General features: G+C 42.0%; 1 protein-coding gene across 6 annotated transcripts in view; it reads left to right on the top strand.

The window, feature by feature from the left end:
• CDIN1 (CDAN1 interacting nuclease 1) overlaps positions 1–23,552 on the top strand; it is a 237,204-nt gene that overhangs the window by 169,889 nt on the left and 43,763 nt on the right. The window contains exon 11 of one of the 6 annotated variants that reach the window (XM_082735656.1): positions 17,957–19,825. The exons of the other annotated variants lie outside the window; for them this stretch is intronic. Within the exon in view, the coding sequence (XP_082591782.1) occupies positions 17,957–18,065 (109 nt within the window). The 3' untranslated portion in view covers positions 18,066–19,825. Of the gene's footprint in view, positions 1–17,956; positions 19,826–23,552 lie in introns of those variants that run through there. 6 annotated transcript variants of the gene reach the window in all.

Genomic DNA, 23,552 nt, shown 5'->3' with positions numbered 1-23,552 from the left:
TTGGCTGGAGGAGAATGTGGCAGAAGTAAATTTTGAGAGCAGCAAGGGGCTAAAACCTCATAAGCCATGACAAGAAGCTTGGGCTTACTCTTTGACATGCACACCTTTGGAGTATAGATAAATGGTCTAGTATCAAAATCCCTCTGCAACTAAGCCGTTCAGCCTGTCTGGCCAGGGAGCAACACCTTCAGAGTGTTGAAGGTCCTCCTACAATCCCCTCTGCTGTTGTCGGGTTGCTCAAGAACTCTGCCAAGTGGTTATCTGTGCCACTTGGCCCTGTCTCCAGGCCTTGGCACCTGCAGGAGCCACTTCCTGAACACCAGAAGCCTGGTTTGGCATGAAATGCCCTGAGGTTGAACTAGGAAAAGATTTCTTCTCGTGGTCTCTGCAGATGGCTACAAGGCAGTACTGGGAGTCAGAGAGGAGGACCTGCATACAAGGTCACCTTCCCACAGCCCCGGACACTTGCCAGCCACTAACTAATGGAGTATATATGGAGGCAGGGGCTGTACAATTAGATGCCTAAGATAACTGGAAGAGGGGCCCCTGGGTGGCTCAGTTAAGCTGCTGCCTTTGGCTCACATCATGATCTCAGGGTCTTGGGATCAAGCCCCAGATCAGGCTCTCTGTTCAGCAGGGAATCGGCTTCTCCCACTGCCCCTCCCCACCCCTCATGTGAGTGCTCTCTCAAATTACTTAATTTTTTTAAAATTTTATAAAAAAAATTAAGTGGAGTTAGCAGTCTTCCTCAAATATTTTCCAAGGGTTAACTGGAAATCCATAAAAATAAAACCTATACCTTCATAGGGTTTCTTTTTTCTTCCAAATTGAAAAGTTTAGCGATTTGGAGGGCAAGTATTTGCATCATGGCTTTTTCCTGTACTAATTCATAATACTGGTTTTCATGGACTTCTGACATTCTAAAACTAAACCAAGAATTTAACTTCTTAGTAAGAAAAAAATAGTTTGAAGAGTAGGAAGACTTCTTTGCAGAGATTGTCAAAACCTACATTTTTTCCTTATTTAAAAAAAGCTAATAAACTTTTAGAAGCTAATAAACTATTAGAAGTGGTGTTTCTTTCTCTTGAATCTACGATCTGCTTTGATTTTGTTAAATTGGGTCTCATTTTATCAAACTGTGATCTGTAGACTTCCTCAGGTGCGTGATAAGTCAGGCCATCTTCTACTACTGATTTCCAGAAGAAACAAAAATGAACCAAAAAGAAAATCTGCCCCATTATTAAATTTGTGCTCTTGACACCTGTAGTTGTTACTACTGTAAATACGAGGGTTTAAACTGTTAGTTTGACAACCTACAAAGCTTTTTATCACAGAAAGCAAGAAAAATCAATGCTGAATTACCTCAGGAATATTATTGATGACCTAAATGTCATTTTCTGTTTTTATTACTTTTCATTGTATTTAACTTGTAATTCAAACCTCTTTCTAATTAATTTGGTTTGGCTCGGTTGGAAATAGAAAAAGCTAACTATCTAATAGGTGACACATGTCGCAGAGAAACCTTACAACATCCCCATTTCCCCCAGATCAATCAACCATGAAACAACTTGCCAAACTTGTGTTTTCCTAGCAAATTTTTAAGAAATACAATAAAATTAAATTTGTCTAGTCCAAAGAAACGGAGAGAAACATGAAGGCACAAGAGTGACCCCCGAAAGCCCGGCGTTATCTAGCTGTGATCTCTCTCCTAGTTGTTAAAATATCCTGAAGCACTCGATCATGTTGCCTTTTAATTTTAGAGCCATGTGTTCGATTAGCAGAGTGCACATGTTCCTGATTTGAACTTCTGGTTCCCCGGCTGTAAACCAGAACTCTCGGCTGGCTCGGACAAGGTCTCGAGCAGGTCAAAGGCCTAGAGCCTACATCTTGGTTAGATCTTACCGGCATGGAAGCCAGAAGCCTGGGTCAGGGCAACCCTGCCTAGGACGGCCCCTGATTAAATTAGGCCTCCATTTATCAACTACACAGAGAGTACACTTAACCTTTCAACTCGAGAGTTTCCATGTATCTTTATTTCCAAACAAGGTGTGTTTTCCCGCCAGAGTCTTAGTCCAGCAGCAATGAAGTGTAACATGCACCTTTTCCTAATTTCATCTACCCCCAGATTGAAAGAACAATAATAGCATGTAAGACGTACCCTGGGAAGTACCCGACCTATTTTCCAAGTTTGTAAGTAGGATATTCTGACATTTATGGAAAGCTACAATTGTCTACCCTTTCATTTTTTATAGGAGTTTAATATTTTTCTTTGGCTTCCTTATTTTCTCATTTCAGTAGATGCACGCTGTTTTGTCAATTAATAGATGGATCCACATCCTGAAAATCCATATGTGGCAAGAGCAAGAAACTACCTTCAGAAATTGATTTCTTTTAACTCCCCCTAAGCATTTAGCTTCAATATTACTTTGAAACATTTCATTTCTTCAAAATGCACTGCTCCGTTCGCTACGAAATTCCCATTAAACTTCTAATGAGACAGATTAAATAATAGTTTTAGAATAGGTTTAGGGGGCGCCTGGGTGGCTCAGTGGGTTAAGCCACTGCCTTCGGCTCAGGTCATGATCTCAGGGTCGTGGGATAGAGCCCCCATCCGGCTCTCTGCTCAGCGGGGAGCCTGCTTCCTCCTCTCTCTCTGCCTGCCTCTCTGACTACTTGTGATCTCTCTCTGTCAAATAAATAAATAAAATCTTTTTAAAAAATAAATAAATAAAAAATAAAAAAATAGAATAGGTTTGGGTTCCCCCACCACCGACTGCCCAGTTCTGTCGAATCCCTTTCTCCTGAGGAGTCTCTGATCCCTCTGGCTGCTAGGACAGATCTGATGTCTGCCAGGGACCTCCATCATGCCCTTGTCTGTTGACACCACAGCACAGCAGTGGTGAGGAGGGCACTAAGGCCTGAGGGATGGTGTGGAGGCACTAGAAGGGACTCTGACTCCTTGTTCATTCAGTGATTCTCTAGGTCCTCGTTGAGTGTCTCCTTTCCTCCAAGCACAGGGAGTTGGGTGAAGTAGTGGGTGAAAAGTCCCTCTCGGAACTTTCTGAATTCTTCAGCATCAGTGTCCTTGTCCTATGTCAGAACAAGGTTATCTATAACCACATGGTGTAGCCTTCAAGATAAAATTATTCTTAGTGTTAAAAGAATTGGTTTTCCTGTCATTACATTGTTTCTGCAGAATGCTTGTTCGGTTAAGTACACTCCTTTCATGTGACATCTACAAATCCCAGCCCAGAATGCAGGCTCAAAGTGGGGAAAGGCAGCCAAGAGCCTCTAGGAGGAATAGTCTTTCCTCAAATAAAAGAAAGGTAAAATGAACTCTTTTTAATTACTTGAAAGTGGCTGCCGATCACCCCAACATAGTATAGCTCTTCTTTCCCTCGTTAGTATGAAATCTAAATCTTAAGCCATTTTGGACCTTTTCTAAAACGTGAGGTGGTTTGGCCAACTCGCTTTCATTTGGAAATAAGTTTTAAATTTCCTATTACATTTATAAACTTACAATTTCAAAACTGCTTCATGCTTTGCTCTTACCTTTTTATCTCCATTTTGATGCCAAACTTCTGATCTTGAGGTTCTATCATTTTAAAGGTTATTCTGAATTTGATATTTACCAGGAAAAAAAAAATCACAGATCATCTTTATTGTTAGGCTCATTTTTTGGTGTTTAATTTTCTGAATATTTGATAGGTGAGTCAGTAAAATGTACTGAACCCTAAGTGTGAACACAGTACAAATATCATAACTGTGGCTAAAACTAGTGATGGGGGAAAATGTACTTGAATTCTGTAATTTTCTGTTTCTAAATTCCCTATACTTTCACAACCAGTGAAACATACTTATTCACTTCTCACTTTTTGTTGAACAGCCCTTCTTGAGCTACTGTTTCTTTTGTTGTTAATTTTATTTAATTTAGTTAGAGCTATTTGAAAATACTAGTTCATTCCCTTTTTCCACCCTGGGGGTTTTTTTTCCCCCAGAAACCTAATACTCAATATTCTGTATTTAAGGACTGCCAGTTTGTAACTACCAAGACCATCCATTAGTTCAGACACCTAACCAACATTCAGAAAACATTTATTGAGCACCGAACAGTAGGTATAAATCTTAAGATGTTTTTTTTAAGGTGACGGAAAGAGGATGGCTGGATGGTCCTCCTGATTGTACTAGGGAGGCCTCTTGACGACTTCTTTCCAGGCCAAAGTGGCCTGATTTTTAGAGTGTTTCAGCCCCTTGTGGAGAGAATGCCAGGGACCATAACCCTGAATGCCACCGGCCTAGCTGGACGGAGTGGAAGACCCCTCCCTCTCTTCCATGTGCTTGTTCTGCAGGGGTTGGTTTCTTCACAGTCCACTTTCCCTAGCCTCGTCCCCAGTCCTGTTAGGAAGCTGAAGCCACTGACCCACAGATTTCTTAGACTGGGGGGCATAGGAATTAGAGTCCCCTGGGGCCAGCTCAGGAGCAGCTTGAAGAAGTAGAGAAGTAGAGGCTCAGTGTCTCAATGTTTCATTGAGTCTGAAACTGCTTTTTGTGCTTGTTTCCCTTTTCCTCGCCCAGCTTACCCACTCCTCCTTCTGTTTTGCCTTTAAAATATTTTAATGAGCCTCCTTTCCACCTTCATAGCCTCTGCAGTCGTTTTCTTCCTCTTCTTGCGCTGATCCCAGAGCAAGTGTCTATGACACTTGATTGTGGAATGTTTCTGAGAATTAATCAATAACACCTTGAGGTCTTCCAGCTTAATTTGTATGTATTTATCTTGGAATATAGTACACCTCTTTCTAGCATGCAGTCTTGTAGTTGTTTGGATGTTGGCAGGTTTTCGGAGTGGGAGGGGAAGAAGTTATATTTTTAGCTATAGTGATTCACTTCTTAAGTGGTGTACAGTGTAGTCTGTCCTCCAGTTGATTTACTGCATATGGAATCAACTCTAAGTACACTCTACAATTTCAGTGGTTTACAAAACCAATAAAAATATAAAATGCCGAAATAAATATTTAAGATTCCTTTTCTGCATTGCACTAAGGATACGATGAAAATAAATTTTAAAAGAAAGAATTTGCACTTGAGGAATTCAGGTAAAGTCATGAAGCTATAATTAAAAACAGTTGTAGGGGCCAAGTAAAATTTGGAGGAGATAATTAAATTTTACTATTCTTCTTATTTTTATCTTCTATTCAACTTAAACAAAGCCAATCTTGATGGACTATAAAATACACCATATGTTATCATTTCAAAATAAAGTTCTGTGCTTGGCGTGTTTGCCGTGTGGCTGTATGCCACCCCTCCCTGCATCCGAATCCTTCTCAACACGTCTACCAGTACACTCAAGTCCCATGTGATGACCCTCCACGCTCTCTGATTTTTAGATGCAACCCCGACCTGACTCCTCCCCCACAGACATGCACGAGCTGGGACCATCGTTGTCTTCTCTTACAACAAGCCAGACCCCTTCATTAGAGGCCATCTCACAACCCACTCTACTGAAGTTCATGGTTACTTCAGTGTTAAAATATCACTCCCTATAGAAAGCCTTTCCCAGAGACTGGCCCAAAGCAGGAACTCCGTGGTTCCCGAACTTGGCTACACATCAGAATTAATGGAGATACTTGTTTAAAATACAGATCCCTGGGACACCTGTGTGGCTTAGTCAGCTGAACTCCAACTCTTGGTTTCAGCTCAGGGCATGATCTCGTGGACAGTGAACTAGAGCCTTGCATCATGCTCTCCACTCAGAGGGGAGTCTGCTTGAGATTAGCTCCCTTTGCCTCTCCCCCTGTTTGCATAATCTTGCATGTGTGCACTCTAAAATCTTTAAAAATATACAGATTCCCCCCAAAAAAGTTGTTTTAAAAAAAGCAGACCCTGGAAACCTCCTATACACCTACTAAATTGCAGTCTGGATCTAAGATCTAGAAAGATGGGTTTTATCTGCCCCCCCCCCCGGTCACTTCTGCTACAACTATCTGGTATTCTCCATTGTCGTTCTGGGAACCACTGGCATTATGGAAAGAGCTAGTAATTCGGGAGTTTGTTGGACCCAAGTTCAAATCTTAGTATCTGTTCTTATCTAGCTACCCACCTTATTAGACCTTGGGCCTCCGGTCTAGCACTGCAAAATTCCAGTCTCTTTACCAAAGTACTTGAGGGGGGAAGGATGCTACATAAGAAATCACCAAAGTAAGCTGGTATATCAGATAGTTGGACTATCATAATCTGAAGGTGGTCCAGTGAGACAGACTGCTTTCCTGAGCGGCATATGGTAGCTGGTCTCATTTATGTTTTGGTCCTGCTGTACTGGATATCAGCAGCATTCCTTACTCCCCTCTCTCGAAGTGTAAACAAGTTTTGTCTTTGATCCAGAACTCTCACAGTCATTTGTGCTTCAAATGATTCCAAATGGAGAGTGAGTCTCCATTTCCTATACATTAAAGCACTTCATCACACAGTGAGTTAGGACAGAGGGCTCCGTGTGCCAATTTGAGACCTGAGATTTCAGTGTCAATTAAAGATTTTTCTCATTCAGAAGAGACTCCTGTAGTCTTAGAAGGGACTTCAGAAACCATCTCCTATAGCCCCCTTACATCTGAGCTCATGCCAACAAATGTTTGGATCAGAAAAATCCTACCAGTCCCCCAAGAGGAGTTGGAAACACAGTTGAAGAGTGACCTATGTAATCCAAAACTCTAAGACATGTTAAATTGTTTTAAACTGTTGGTTTAGCCAATGGCTAAATTGGCTACAATCATCTATGGTATAATTAATTACTGTACTTAGAATCCTATAAAATGGGATTAAACAGGTGGATTCCTTTACAAGCTCTCACATCTAGACACACTTCCACCCCTAACTTCCCTCTGTAGCTTTTGAAAAGGAATCCTCCTCCTTGGCATCTGGGGGGCCTCAGTTGATGAAGCGTCCACGGTTTCAGCTCAGATCATGATCTCAGGATTGTGTGACTGAGCTCTGCATTGGGCTTCACGCTCAGCATGGAGTCTGCTCGAGATTCTCTCTCCCCCGGCTCTCCTCTCTCTATTCCTCTCCCTGCTCCCACATGCACACTCTGAACTAAATAAAATTTTTGAGAAGATTTTCCCCACCCCCTGTAAGTTGGTTTATGAGCTGTGAACAACCTTGAAGATTTAGAGGTATAATTAACTCCATTTGCCAAAGCAAGAAGCAAAATGTATTTGTTGCTCATTAAGTACTTGTTATGATCTGGATTCTGGAACAGTGATTTTATATAGATGAATTCTGTGTATAACCTCATATTTATCTTTATAATCATCCTGAGAGTAGATGCTCTTTGACTCAGAAGAGAACTGAGGCCTACTCAGGCTCCCAACTAGTAAATGTCTGAGCTAGGAATCCAGTGTAGGTCAGTTAATGGCATTAGACTAGGATTTAGGATGAGGTTCCTAAAAGTTTGAATTAAATATCAAAACTATGAACTTTGGACTTCTGTAAAATGTCACATAGTTTCAGAAAATTCAAAGAGTCCCTGAAACCCATGTTAATAGTGTAAGTCTCTAGGTCTTGCTTGATAGTAAAGATTGCTCAATAACTATAAGCCTCACAATTTTTTCATCTTCACATCTAAAATGGGAGTACGAAGGAATAGTCTAGTAAATGGTACCTGTATTCTGTTGGGTTTAAGTGTATGTTACAACTGAGTGTTCAGGTTCTTTTTGAGTACACAGAACCACCACCCACCCACCCCCCCGACATACACATACACATACACTTTTTTTTAAAGACTGTTTTGTTTGTTGTTTAGAAGGTGTACTCTAGCACTCATTTTTGCTTAGAGAAATAAGAGTAGTAGGGTTGCCTGGATGGCTGAATCAGTTAAGCATCTGCCTTCGGCTCAGGTCATGATTTCAAGGTCCTGGGGTCAAGCCCCATGTTGGGCCCTCTGCTCAGTGCAGAGTCTGCTTCCCCTTCTTTGTGCACCCATACGCTCTCTCTAGTAAATCCTCTTTAAAAAAAAAAAAAAATAGTAATAGAATTAAGAAATACTAGGCCCAAGAGGGACTTTATAGATCGTCTAGTATAGCCTTCTTTACAGATGAGAAAAAAGGACCTCTAAAGTCTGAGACTTATCCAGTGTCACACAACCATTTAGAGTTGGGGTCGGGCCTTGGGTCCAGGACTTCAGATACTTATTCAGCACTTTTTCTAATATACTAATAGTTTAAGGAAACAGTCTAAAGAAACAATAGGTAGGTCCCTGGTTTACATTTTGAGTCCATAGCTCTTCAGACAACTGGAACATGTTCTTGCTTGGTTGAAAATGAAGTAATAGAGATTCATTGAATGAATAGAGATTCATTTCAGCCCTATGAAAATGCCAAAAGCAGCTGGAATACATAACCAAGAATTGTGATGCCACAATGAGATTGGGAACACTGACGTGTCAGACAGAACTGTAGTCAGGACTGTCAGAAGTTCGGCAGTCTTTACTCAGAGGGGTAATTCCTTTGTCTTCATCCATGAATGTTTATCATCACCAAACTGTATGCTGGGCCCTGTGCTTGGGCCAGGAACACAGGGACACATAAGATCTAGTCCCTGTCTTCACAGCAATCTCGAGTGGGCGCTGGAGGAGTCAGCAGACAAATCCAGGCTGTGGGCCTGCCGCATCTTACATAGTGGGAGGGTGGGGGGGAGGGGACTGACCATCATCCGAGGTTCCAGAGGGTGTCCTGGAGACATTCCTCCTCAGAAACATGGCTTCTTGGTGTGCCTGGGTGGCTCAGTGGGTTAAGCCTCTGCCTTTAGCTCAGGTCATGATCTCAGGGTCCTGGAATCAAGCCCTGCATCGGGCTCTCTGCTTTGGTGAGGAACCTGCTTCCCCCGCCCTCCTTTTTGCCTGCCTCTCTGCCTACTTGTGATGTCTGTCAAATAAATAAAATCTTTAAAAAAAAAAAAAAAAAAAGAAACAGGGATTCTTATTCCTTCAGAAGGCTTTCTCCTCAGAGGAAACTATGTTAAGTTTGTGTTAGCAGAGGATTGGCCAGTGTATGTGGTTTTCCTTCCATAGGGATTCCTCTTCCAGAAGTAATTATGGACCCCAACCAGACCAATGAAGAAACAGGAGCTTGTTTTCTTTTATGAGGCAAATAAGTACCACCCCTGGCTTTTCAAGAGTGCCTCCAGTTACTTTAACAGACAGTGAAAGGTTCTCCGAATATAATTCTCATTACTGTCTATAGACCAAATACATAGAATGATAAATACCACTGAGAAAAGTTAGTGGTATGACAAAAACAAACCGCATGGAGATTGGACTGTGCACACAAGGAGGTGGGTGGATGGGTGGGGTTATTCCGTTATGTCAACAAAACTGATGACGAAGCCGCCATTTACTTTTTACAAGAGAAATGGATGAGAACTGCATTTGAATACCACTCATTCACTTCTAGCCAATCATCACTCTGTTAATAATTCAGCATATTTGTTGTTGCTTCAGAATGATGCTGTCCTAAGCTGTGAAATGGTAATGACATTTTGAGGGTTTTGAGTTTTATGATACTTTTAAGTTGCAAACAACTTGTAAGCCGGAAGGATAAGAGAGCAGGAGAGCAAGCACGTTCGTGCGTGTGTTGATCTGAACTAATACATACAGGAGGGTTCCATCAGGGATTTCTCCATGCATTATAATGCAAATTGCAGTTTTAAACCAGCGAAACTATTGATGGCTTTATTGAATGGAATAATTTATTACAGAAATATTTTAGATGACATTTCATCATCAAATAACAGTAAACACAATAGCCATTTCCCATAAGACCGTTCTCTTGAGCCAAGAGCTTAAAAAGAAAATAAAACTTGCCTTGTTCCAAACACAGCATTGTACTAAACAGTTGTTTATTACACTATAGGAGAAAAGCGTCCTGCCAGCCAGACATGGTGGACCAAGAAAAACGTGCCATTGTGTCAGGTCATCCCAAGAAATCTCCATTTCCCCCCCTCCTTTCCTAATGATGTTTGACAAGTGGAGATGAATTTTTAAAATCCACATCTCCTTTATGCCATTCTTTGGGATAATACTATAAAATCTCTCCTCGGGTACTTGGAGTATTACAACATCAGTGACCTGTCCACAGCTGCATACGGTTCTTCTTTAAGACCGTGTAAAGCTACAGTTTAATTCTAATTTTCTAAAATAGATTGAAGTATGGGGAGAGCAACAATTAGGTGCACTTTTCTAGCTAGAAATCAGACCACAAATTGGACCTCATACTTACAAAGATGAAGGCGGTCCAGCCGCACACCAGCAGTTGAGCAAATTAATTGGAGCATGCAGATTTGTGTAAAAACATATGTTTCGATTGGGGAAGCCTTTTTTTAATGCTGTTTAAAAGTTTTTTGCAAGTTCCTGTGAATAATGTATACATTATCTAATTCCCCTTCCCCCTGCCCGCCCAGAAGTCTTCAGATGGAGCTCCTACATGCCAGCGGTCTGTAACTTGGGCATTTTTGTCAAAATGGGAATGCCTCCTTCCTACCTTTTCTCTGTTAGTTGGTGGCAACCCTTTTCACTTAGTAAGCCTCATAACATTTATTATTTTTAAATTGTTATGTGATTTTTTAAAATGTCGCCTTGTTTCAACAAGGCACAGACTTAGGAGCCAGAGCTGGAGCCTCTGAGCCTTGATTCATGTGAACATATAGTGAACATTTGGGAAATATAAGTTGGAATTTGCTGGAAAATGTGGATTAAAAATAACTCTCACATAAAGATTTGAGATAAAGTATGCAAAAATGCCTGGCAGTGTGCCTGGCACTTAACTGGGAGTTTGGGGGGCGGGTGGGGGGGGGTGCGGGTGTCTCACTGTAGGGTTGAGGGTGGAGGTAGAGCTGAGGGAGCCCCGCGGAGGAGGATCGGTGACGGCTGCGTGTGGTCGTGGTGAGCTTGGACATCTCGGCGGTTGTGTCAGTTATTTCAAAGGGGGGAAAATCAGTCTAGAAAGCAGTACTTGCTTAAGGCAGTTGTGAAGAGCTTCACATTTAAATTTCTTGCCATATTCCTAGAATGCAACTTGGACAGTATACAAGTAAAAAAAGGAAATATCAAATATCACTGGTCTTTGTGCCCTTGTTTGCTTAAGAATATGTCTGCTCAAAATTTTTCTGTTACCCTTAGTATATTTGCTTTGCAGCAGTGAAGAAGCTCTCGTTCTGTGGCTAAAATCTCCACTCTTAAAGATTTGTTGGAATTTCGTTAGACCTCGTCTTAAATAATGCGGGAATGTTGAGTGCCCCATCTCCTCCGCCCTCCCTTTCCCTTTAGTTCTGTGTGAGAAGCTAAATCCCCCCCTTCTCAACTTCTTCATGTGCTTCACACCTCTCCTCCCCTCTATTTTTTTTCTTCAGGCCCATAAGCATAATTGTTGTACCATGGAGACTCATGTAGAGAGGCTGGAGGTCCTATAGACTTCATTTTCGAAACCAGTCCTATGCGGCTTTCATAGCACTGCATGTGTGACTTTTTCCAACCAGAGTGAAGCCATCAAGTACCGTTAAGTAGTACTCTGTTTGAGGCTGGAGGAGATGCGTTATCTTCCTGAATGATCTCAGGAAGTTGATTCCAAATGTCAGGCTTACTTGGCTTTCACGCAGTTTCACCAAAAGGGGCCCCTCTGACTCTTACTTTTGTGTATTTCTAAGAATGGTGTGAATGACTTAACATTCATATGAAGGAAGTTCCAAGCTGTTGAACCAGCCTAGGGAAAATATCCGGATGTCAATCACAGAGGAGCTAAGGCTGTTCTCCTGTACTTGGTTTCCCATCATCGTAAAATTATGAATGTTGTAATTTGCCAAAAGAGGCCCTGAGCAGTGATGACCACTAATTTCAGTCCTCTTTCTGATGTTCTTCTGGACCCTGCTGTTAACCAAAGAGGAGCTTGGGTAGGCCGCACACTTGGACCCACTAGGCTTTGGTGATTTGTCTGAAACCAGATGATCACTGACCCTCTAGCAGTGTGGGACTCTGTAATCCAGCAAGTTCAGTAGCCATGTATTGGGGTGGGGGGGACCTTAGGACATCCATAAGGCAAATGGACACAAAGGCCTATAAAGATACAAGTGAGACTGATACATTCATGTGTATCGTTCGGCCCAAAGAAGGCCACTGACCACCACCTGAGCCGGTGATCAGACCTGGAACTGTCCTACACTCAGCACCTTGAAATCAGACTCCTTAGTGCCTAGCTCCTGGAGGAAAGGAACCAGTTCCCATTACCTTGCATAGACAACTAAATTGGAAGCTGAGCATCTCTAGGGAGCTCAAATATTTGTCACAGAAGAAATTGGAGATTATGCCATAATTCTTGACCCTAAGATTTATTGTAACCGAGAAACTGCTTGCCCAAAGTTTAATTTAACCTTCTATTTGTTAGGACCTGTTTGACCCCTTTTGTAAATAACTAAATACATGGTTTCATGTACATCTGTGAAATTCCTTTCAGAATATTGGCTAATACTTTAGTAATTCTACCTAAAACTTCATCAAATTGAGATCAACAACACTAAACATGGAGACCTATAACCCATGTCGATATAATACAGAGCTCATTAATCCTGACATGCCCTAGGTTCCAGAGTTAGATGCTGACAGTGTTCTGAAAGCAAGAGAAAATTAAAGTGCAACAGATGCGTATTTCTGAGCTAGCATGCAGGTTCTTAATATTAAGTCGATTTCACATTTAATAAAAGTTCATGGCAACAAAGCTGAAAAATATGTATTTTTAAAGTAGCCTTGTATTCCTTTAGATAAGTTGGGTTTTCATTCCTATCAATTTCCAGTCTTGTTGCCATAATGAATGATGGGTACAGATTAGCTTATATTCTTCATCTCTTCCCAGCTCTGCTTAATAGGAACACTATCTTTTTTAAATCTAAAAAAACCCGTGATTCTGCGGGCGCCTGGCTGGCACTCTTTTTCTCTATCTCAAATTTAAAAAGTCTTAGAGAAATTTTTTTTTAAATATGTAATTCTGAAACTGCCAAATCTGTAGATTCCAAATCTGTAGTCACTTGTCCACTGTGTGTGTCATGTACTCCCCTTGCAGTGGGCCTGCCATCTCATTGTAACACCCTGTGGTTTTTAATTCTATCAACATAATTTTTTGTCCACTGTCCTTCTGATCAGACACATGGACACAACTCCCAGAAGATCAATTGTTCTATGCTACTGGAGATCCTACTAGACCCCAGCCTATAGGCCACCAGTATATCATATCCCTACCTCCAACCTGCTCTCCTTCTCTGTCTGCCATCACTCCCTCTAGCTCTGTGCTTTTCTTTGCCGCCAGGCGTCTTCGAAGAGTCCCTCGTACTTGGGTCTCTGCTCCACCCAGCTCTCTACGTCTACATGTGGACTGCTGCTGTATTCCTACCTGCATCACACCTGGCAGAGGCAGGCACCCGGTCCTTCTCTTGTCTGAACATTCTGTCTTGATGCTGAGATCCCCCTTCTTGCCCACTTCTCCTTACCCAGTTGGTGCCTCTGTGACTGTGCCATCTTCTTCACTGGTTCCCCTTTCTCCACCAGCCCGGGGCATTCTCCATCCTCCGACCGCTTCTCTTGTTATTGCCCTAAGCAAATCTGGCTGACATGGCTGTCTTCAGTGTAATTTCCAAATTTGTATCATCAGTTCAGATATGTTTCTTGAGTTCCATTCATTTTATTTGCCTTACTGATTTTCAAGCAGACTCTTGTGGGGACAGGGGAAGCTCTTAAATGCTAGACACAGATGCCTTTATTCTTACCCTCCCCCTTGTCCTCACCTTTCCATCCTTTTCCATCTTCCATGCTCCTCCTCACCTTTTAGAGCCACCTAGAAATACCACCTCCAGTGAAATCCTCCCCCACTGCCACCCCCCCACCCCCCAGTAACATCCCCAAACTGTGGTCGCTTTTCAGAAATGACAGTGTAATACTCCACAGCCATGGTTTCAGACTCCAAACTCACATTGTCAGTTGCATTAATGGGGTTGCTATACTGTTAAGACTGACACAGAACTAGGGACCACATCTATGTCGTCCCAAGGCAGGGATTTTTACCATCTAACCTCCTTATCCCTTCACCTCTCTATATACAAGTGATGACAGATTCTAATTTAAAAAGTTGTTCAGCCCTTTACTGTTGGAATATCCCATCTCCTGTTGTTCCCAGAGCTGCATTAAGATTACAATGAATATACGTTAACTCCCAAAATCTATAGGTTAACCAATATTAGGTAAGTTGCTATGTTCTTAGCTTAGCCCTGCTGTGGTAATCTACATCTTTAAACCTTTTACTAATTCTGAAACAAATAGATTTTAATGGTACTATAAATAAAATCAGTTCTGTCACTTAAGGATTGATATGTTTGAAACATATTAAATGTCCTTTTAATTTCATTTCCAGTGTGTAGTTGTAGGAATCCTAGAAGACCAACATCAGATTCTATGACATTTCCTATTTCTCTACATAAGTTAGGTTGATTGTATTTATACTTTCTGATAGGAATTCTACAACTTAGAGTTATTAAATTGGACTAAGGCTAATATGCTTTTACTTAGCTGAAAAGGTAAAATGTTGCCCCGTATTTAAAGAGAAACAATAATTATATTTTTTAAAGCTGAATAGTTTGAACTCAGATGTGATTTTTAAAAAATTTTTTAAACTCTAATTAGTCCAACCTGACACATACAAATTAATGTTACTTTTGGATGTTTGGGGATGCCTGATAAAAATCCCATTGTACAGAATTTAAAGGTTTGTGGACACAAAAGGAGAACTACCCTCGCAGGGGTTATGGCATCAAAAGGTAAAATATCTCCATTAGTTTCACAACAAAATTATAACCTGAATTTATTTTAATAACGTTTAGCAATTAAATCAAATTCATAACATTTAAACACACTAATAATACTGAATCTTTTTATCTCTTTATAAGAGATAAGTCACCAGTGTAATAGGGACTGTACGGTAAAATGGTTCAGCAGAACTTTCTAAGCTCCCTCTGCCCTCCCTGGATAAGAAGTCAAACCTCAATCCTAACTCTAGCATCTTGCCCCTAAGTCTCTGGAACTCGCTTAGCTTTCCTAAATACCTCAGCCTCTTAAGTAATCCATATAAAATGTATGGCTGGTGCTATTTTCTCATGAGGGGGTTGGGGAACAAAAAGTACGTTTACAATTTGGTCATTGAATCCGGATCTCTCCTTTCAGCCTTACCCAGATTAGCAAAGTAAAACACTGCCTTTTCCCTTGTTTCCCAAAATTTAAAGAAGAGGCTGCAAAAGTCCCAAATCGTCCCAAATCTTTTGTACTGCCTGTCCCTAGTACCTCAATTCCCTGGATAATTACTATCATTTCACTCTGGGTAATTTATATATAGTTGCCTGAAGAAACTTAACCCCTCTCTTCCTTACACACACACACACACACACACACACACACACACACACACACACACGGTGAAGGGTTCCAAAATTGTAAACTGTTTTCTTAAGCTAATTCTATTCAATCCTTTAAAATAAAGCTTATCAAAGCATTTTAAATAAAACTTCATCAAATTATACTAAGCACTTTGAAAAAGGAGATGAACGTTGAGGAAATATATACCCTAAATCTTCTGTGACTTTTGTTTTTCATGGATTTGTTTTTAAGTCTGTAAATAGTCCAACAAACAAAATGAAGACACAAAATGAGAACTTCTGCTGTTACACTATTGCACACATTTTTATATTTGCTGAATGAACAGCATTCATCCTGAGTTTCAGTAAAAGAGCAACCCTTTGTTAAGCATCTCTGAGTCTAAATATCAGTCTAAAAGGCTTCTTCTTAAAATTATGCCCCATACATGATATCCTTCTTCTCCATGGAAATTACTATTTCCATCTTCTTAAATGTCTGATCCTGTGCTAGAGAGCTTAAGAGCATCTGACCATCTGAAGGCATTATAGTGAGTCTTCAAAATATGGCACCGGGACGCAGCCCTACCAAAGAGAGATCCAGTCCAGATTACCCAGTGCATAATCTTGGCGGAGATAAAAGAATTCTTTCAAATATGACTATAGTCTGTTTCTGCCAAACCTGCACTTGGTCCATAAACAAGCCTAAATGGCATTATAAATGTGTCTGTAGCTCAGGGTGATTGATCTGTGTTGGATAGATCATGAAAATAGACAGAAGGCACAAGGGTTCCTTCCCTGTGGAAATCGTGCTGGTAAATTGCCATATGTGTCCCCGTTAGGAGCCTAGCTGAACTGATTGTGGACGTAACAACTTTACAGACCGGACTTTGGGTCTCTTGAGATCCTCAGTGTCTATGAAATCTAAAATAGCACCTTGATCTTGAGTCTCAAGCACAGACTTTGGCAGGGGATCGGGGCTGTTGCCAGGGAGCTCTCTCTCAGTGCTAAATTCTAAGTACGTCTTACCCAGGGTTGTTGTCGTTCAGCAATCTGGTTAGAAGTGGATGTGTGTTAACCTGAGAGGGAAGGTAGGAATGCCGCTGTTCTAATCTTATATGCCACAGAGGTTGAGATGATAAATTTAAACTTAAAAGGTAAAAGTCCCAATCACATTTTCTTGTAAAACTATTGCAGCAAACTCTGTGAGAGAAGACCTGTAAGTGTGAAAAGCAGTGACTTGAACTTCCCTCTGAACATGCCAGTTGTAAACCAGTGGCTCTCCTGCTGGGGTAGCTTGGGGAAGCTCTCGAAGTAAACAAAGGCAAATGATTAAGTAAAGCGAGTAATAGCACTATTTCTAAAACCATTCAGCCCATACTGTGTATGCCATTAGGTTCAAGACCTAGACCAGACCTCAGGGAAATAGCTGTGCAGAGATACTCCACATAACTCTTCTGCCTGCCATTCATTTATTCAACAAACATTTATTCAATGTCCACTACGTGCCATACACTGCTAAATGCCAGGTAATGCTAAAGCAGACAAGGTACTGCTTTCATGCAACATTGTGTCTCTGGAAGTGAAACATGACATATAAATACGTAACTGTAACGTCTCTTAAATTTAGTGTTTGGCGATGAGAGACCTGTTCACTTGGCCATTTTACTTTCTGGATCCCATAGAATCGTAAGCCCCATAAATCAAAGTAAATTGTATAAATCCAAATGTTTTACAGTGTTTATAGCCTATATTTGTAGTTCTAAATATCTCATTAAAAAAAGAAATAGCAAGCCTACGGGTGCCTGGGGAGTCTCAGTCCGTTAAGCCTCCAACCCTTGATCTCAGCTCAGGTCTTGATCTCAGGGTCACGAGTTCAAACCCAGTACTATGTTCCACACTGGGCATGGACCCTACATTAAAACATTAAAATAATAGCAAGCCTAGTTACTATTTATATAAGGCATTGAACCTAATACTAGGAATTTGTTATTTAATATCCAATATTGAATGAGAGTTTGCCACAATTAGTTGGTCATTTTTTTTTTCTTTCTCCTTCCCCAAATGTTTCTTTAAATAGTGATAAGAATCTATTTTTGGTTTCTTTAAATAGTGATAAGAATCTATTTTTGCAGTAGCCCTCTTGTATAATGAAGAGTAGGGCTTTCACTGTCATTGGCATTAAATTTTGCTAGTCTGGCCAGGACTTCTTAGCTACAACAACTGCCCAGAAAAGTAAGGTCTTTTGCAAGTGTGGGGCACTCACAGATTACTTCAAATATTGCCTTGCATTGGCCTTAGTGTGGCCTGTTAGTTCAAGCCCTAAAAATAAACACCTATTAATCAGCTAGCTAATGGCAACATGGGTGGACCAGCTCTCTGACTGCAGGGACCTTCGTCTAACCTCCTTCAATAGCTTATGTCACCCAGGATGAGGCAGTTTGCAGCCAGGAATGCCTCTCAAAGAAGACCGTCACAAGCTTAACTAAATGTTTAAAATAACCTCCGTAACTCCTCTCCCCACTGACAGATTGCTTTCAGCTCGATGGAATCAGACCACAGGCCCGGCCCCAGTGGCCTACGTGGGGCCAACTTGGAGCCCACAGAGTCTGCAAAGTAAAGCTACGGGTTTGGAGTAGCTCTGCCTTGTCTTGCTTTTAATCAAAAAACAACCAGAAGGGAACTCACTCCTGGAAGTCCTTATCTCCAAAAAATTTCACCAATGACTCCTATTAAGTAGGGTAAGGTTGCTGCGTAAGCCACTAAGGAAACTGTGAGCTGCTGGCCTCATGCAGGCAGAATTCTCAAAGAATACAAACTGGAGGAACCCCGCGGAGCAAGGCTGTGGCTGTTTACATACTACAGACTTCGTCCCAAGGACTCCAGAAAGTTGAGCCCTCGGGATAGTTTTGTGGTATTTTTTGAATGGCAGCCTTTTCTCTGTGTGGACTGGAAATGTGGGTGGAAGGGGAAAGATTTGTTTTAATGTATACTTTTCTTTAATGTGTTTACCCCCCAAATAAGTGAGCTATAGTAGATACCCTGGCCCCGCAAAAGTAAATATTTAGCTCAGAAATTCCACACAGAAACATAGCCTTGGGTTTCATGAAAGAGGATCCCCCTGGGGCAAAGGGCTGATGTGTCTGCAGGGTGGTGGGATCCGTGGGAAGAGGTGCTCTCTCCACTCGTGCCTACCATCCCCTCAGCCCTCAAAATGCTTCAGTCAGCTGGACAGTGCCCCTCTGGCCCTCAGCAGCCCCACTCCCACCCAAGTTCTCCAGCCCTGTCTTCTGCCAAGCCCACGGTCTTATTTTTTCCAGACCTCTTCCACGCTGCCTCAAACACCTCCATGCCTTTTTTCATCTCTCTGTCTGCAAATGCCTGTCTCTCTCCTGGAAGCCTCTTCCCTTACTTAGTGAACCTTGATTTTCAAGACTTTCTCCCAAGGTCACCTCATCTCTGCTCCCGGCCTTCCCTGGCCTTCTTCGGACTACCATCTGCCGTGTGCCCTGTTCTCTTACAACCTTGGTCTCCTCATGCTACCTTTTAACCCGCCAGTCTCGCTTATGGCTGAGAGCACCTGGAAGACAAGGGTGGTGTTCTTGTCCTTGTGGCTCCCCTGGAACCTGGCAGCATTTTCAGGAAGGCAGCAGGTGATATTGCCTCTGTCATGCAGTGAGGACAAAAGGGAGGTCAGCATTGCACAGGGCCTGGAACACCAGACAGGATAGTCTGGGTCTGCGGGTGCTCCGAGGTGCTCCTATGTGGTCTTTAGAACCAGAGTTCACTAAAGTGTGACCTGGCCTTGGGATCCCACCGTGTAGTTTGCCACACTCACATGGTCCTTCACCTGTTTCCAAAAAAAAAACCTACCCTTGGTCTAATATTGCTTTCCTACAATTATCCAATAAGCAGCTCTTCAATCACAAGAAAACAGAGATTGGCCACCTTTAGAAAATACTGCTCGCTGCTGAGCTTCCTGAAGACCCATTATGTGGTCCCCATCTGTTCTAAGGGCCAGCCATGGGGTCCCGAAAGTCTCTTTGTGTTACTTTTGTCAGGACAATCTGAGTTCCTGATTGTTTCCTGAGTGAGAAGTTTCCTGAGTCTTTAAGTATTAGATTAAGATGATCAACATGGTTCGTTCATGGTTCTCATTTTTTAGATAATAAAACCATTTGTTACAGAGATGAACTATGAGAGTTTTCACAAGGCCCTTGGTCTGACAGGAAATAGTTTAGGATAAGTACAATGAAGCTTCATAACCTTGCCCTGAAATTGGTGTGTGCAGCCCCCCTCTGTCGTGCAACCCGGGACCTAAATATGGAAACAGGCACAGGGGTGTCCTGTCATGAAGAACAGGAGCCTATATTTAAATAAAACTTAGATCACTGACATCACTCAGGTTTTCTCTCCTGTCTCTTTTGAAGTAGTTTTTCCTGGTCACATGATGCTGATGGGCCTTTCTTTTTAAAGGCAGGAATGACTGTGAAGTGACCTTTCCTGCCTTAGGGCTCAGAGAAGCATCTAGTTGAATTATAAAGGTGGTTGCTGTTCAACTCTCCCTTACTCACACTCCCTCTCCCTTGGTTCCTCACGTTGACTATTTCTCCCTGGGTTAAACCTAGGTAAAGGACTTCCGAGCCCTGCCTTGATGAGTACTTGGCTGTCCAGTTTTCTTCTTGTTAGTGGATTTATTCCCAGTCCTCCTGACATAAATCTACACATTCATGGACTGGGGAGGAGGGAGTAAAGGTTGCAGAAGTTTCTTTATCAGATTCTACTCTGGGGTAGAATTTTTGTAATGGGGCAATAATGAATATACACAAGTTGAAGTGTTGTGAAGCTTATTGATTCTCCAATCCACCTTGACTCCAGGATGCAAATGCTATGAGGCCTGCTTTCTGGATAGACAAGTTAAGACACAGAAGTTAAAAACGGGAGGTATGTGAAGATGACGGTCTTCAGCCTCCATATTTTATAGGAGAGGGAGGACTTAATGCCCATGGAAGAATCCCAAAGTAAAGGGTTTGTATTGAAACTAGACACTAACGGGGACTCCCAAGCTCAGGACCACGTAAGGTAGCTGTTCAGAGAGGGAGCGTGACAGGGGACAGATCTGGGTTGGTGCCTTGGCCACCTTGGAGCTTTATCTCCTTGTGTGATAAAGAACTTGACCTCTCTGCATTTGTGTTTTGTTTTCCAAAATGGCCCTGTTAGAACTTCCGACCTCATGGGCCCATTGCAGGTATTAAATGGTGTATAGGAAGTGGCCCGCACAGTGTTAGGCAGGAGAAAGCACTCAGTATCCGTGTTCTTCCTGGTCACCAGGGTCCCTTGAGCAGAGCTCTGTAATCGTTTTCTCAACACGAAAATAGAAGCACTCCTATTAGCCATTCATAGCTTTTGTTTTAAATGAGACCACACCTCCGAAGAGCTGAGGAGTGGTTGGCCCGTAGTGATGGCTCAGTAGCTGCTGTCAGGATTGCGGTTCTGGCAATTCTCAACAGGACTGTCGGTGGTATTATTTCACTCTGGGAAGTAATGGTCTGTCTCTCCTACCACTTCTAAAGATGGGGGCTACTTCTATCATATGGGTCCATCAAGCATTCTTTGAATCTAAGGGACCTGAGTCAGAAATGGGGTTAACAACAGGGCATTACGTGCACTAGAATGCCTTACTCAAGTTGTATTCAGAAGGAGATCAAATAGAAAAATTACTCATGAAGCCCGGACCTGGGGAATGACTCAAAACCCAAAGAATGACAGATAAGATATCTTCCACCATGCAAACCCTCAACTCGACCCTAACCTACCCAGGAGGGCCCGCCAGCCCTCTCCAGCATTAAGTCTGTTTCAAGTGATTCCCAACTTCCCTCCCTCCCATGGGTCTGCCTGCTCGCAGCTGTCCTGTCCGCCTCACTGCCCTTCTGGAGCTGGCCCAGGGGGCCTTTTCACTCTGAGTTTCCCTCCTCACTCAGAAGCTGTCCTGGCTCAGAGCCTCGAGTTAGGGATCCATGAACTAAATCATGCCTTTATACACAAAATCAGGTAGGATCTTTATGGGCTTACATTTAAAATTTCCTAACTATCTAGTTGACCTCCGAGGTTCAATTTAACAATAAAGTAAGGACATATGGTCTCTGAACTTCCCTGAGCCCCACTTTCTATTTGTTTCATTATTTTATCGTCCCATGCCTCTTTTGTCCAGAGGCCGGGCATAAATAAATGAAAAGCCTTACCCCAATATAGTGCCCTCAGACTCTCCTTTTCTTAAAGGTGCTCTGTTGGAAAGGGCACAGAAAGCTCATTCTGTAGAGCTTTTGTGTGGCAGAGTAAAGCCGTGAGGGGAACACAGGCAGGGGCCCTCCTGTTGAACTTGGGAACAGGGGCACCGCAGGGATGGTATTTGCGGTTGACCGAGTGCAAATCCCTGTGTCATACACAAATACAGTTCACTTTAATAGTTGGATATCTTCTCACTCATCTTAAACACCTTGAGGTATTTGGAAAGGGAGGAAGAAGTGAAACAGATGAGCCGGCTGAGATACCGCCCAGGAGTGGTAGTACTTCACTGTGATTGACGTTTTTACAACCTTATCTTCTAGATAAAAGCTACAGTAAACAAAAGCCTACCTAAATTGATTGTATTTAAAGGACTGGAGAGCCACCCGTGGGCAGCAATTGGCTCCTGGATGTTTAGTTTTTCTCCTCAGCAGCCAATTCCCGCCCACCTCCCTTCAGGACCACAAATACCAGGGGTGTCCCTTCCAGGGAGCAGTACTCACGAACCACAGCATCCTCTCTTCCCCACTAACAAGCTGGAAAAAACCTAGATCCTGAAGAGCGGAACCTCTGGGACTAGCTCTTCAGAGTACACAAGTGGGCATAATCTTAAGGCTCATCTTCTCTCTAAAAATTTCCTTTTTTTGTCTCCAATTGCATATTATCACTCCTAGCATCTCCCGGGACAGGAGCTCTACACGGTGTTCATCTATGCATTCTGGTATCTACTCAGCCAGTACTTACTGGCTGACCCCTGTGGGCTCCTGATACACAAGCTACCCTGTAGAGTTTACATATTCTGGAAGTGTTTGATACCTGCAAGACCGGATTATCCATATATTTTATTTTAACCCCCAAGAGTCCTGTTTTGTTTCCTATTACCTGGCCTTTTCTTTTCTTTTTTTTTTTTTTGCTAAGGACCTGGATGGTTCCAACTTCTACTCCCCCACCTCCCCGCAATCCAGCCTTTACCTGCCTTCATGGATCTGTAAAAATTTGGAGTTTTGCTTTTGAGGATTGTGTTGGTTAGCTGACAAGCTTTTTCTTATCGTGAAATATTTATTGTGAGAGAAAATTTTAACTACCCATTTAGAGCAAGTTGGGATTTGACATACCTGAAGCATTGTGTCACATTTGGTTAATGATAGATTTATAGGGCAACGTGTATCAGCCTTAATCCTTTAGTTATTTGACTTTGCCAAGGATGAAAATTCCAATAATTTTTTATTTTAAGCAGACTTTTATATATCCAGAACGCATAAATCTCTTTGTGCCTTGAGATAAACGTCTGCCTGAACTCTGGGTTACCCTGTAATCTTTTGAGACCTGAGCCAAGAAAAGAGAGACCCCATTCCCCTCTACCTAATAAAGACTGTGTGACAAAACCTATTTGGGGTAGGCGATATTTATATAAGAAAACCTTTTCTATTTTATAACACATTTCTAAATTTAGTGTTTAGAAAGTTAGAAATGCAGAGTTCAGAAATAACCTCAAAATTTATTAGAGCAAGTCAGGGGTAGACTTTAACTGGTAAACATCGAAATGGGCCATTTGTGCCAGTCAGCCCAGGCTTTACCAGTATGATGATCACTATCCATTATTATGGTCGTCCTATCAATTATAAAATCTCTGGCCTCAAACACTAAATCAGGTGAAATGATGGGTTTGCCTTTGGCATGTTTCCCTGGGGAAATAACTGAGAAAACGTAATAATTCACACAACCAATTTTGTAAAGTACCCCCAACTTTTGGAGGAAGGCTGGGGTATAAATTCTAATAGGTATAATTTGTACCCAAGGTCCCCCTGAAGTGTTCTTGTGCTCCTAGTACTTAAATGCTT

This window comes from Mustela nivalis (genome assembly GCF_964662115.1).
Source record: "Mustela nivalis genome assembly, chromosome: 6".
NCBI classification, from domain to species: domain Eukaryota; kingdom Metazoa; phylum Chordata; class Mammalia; order Carnivora; family Mustelidae; genus Mustela; species Mustela nivalis.
This window is presented reverse-complemented; position numbering and strand designations above follow the sequence as displayed.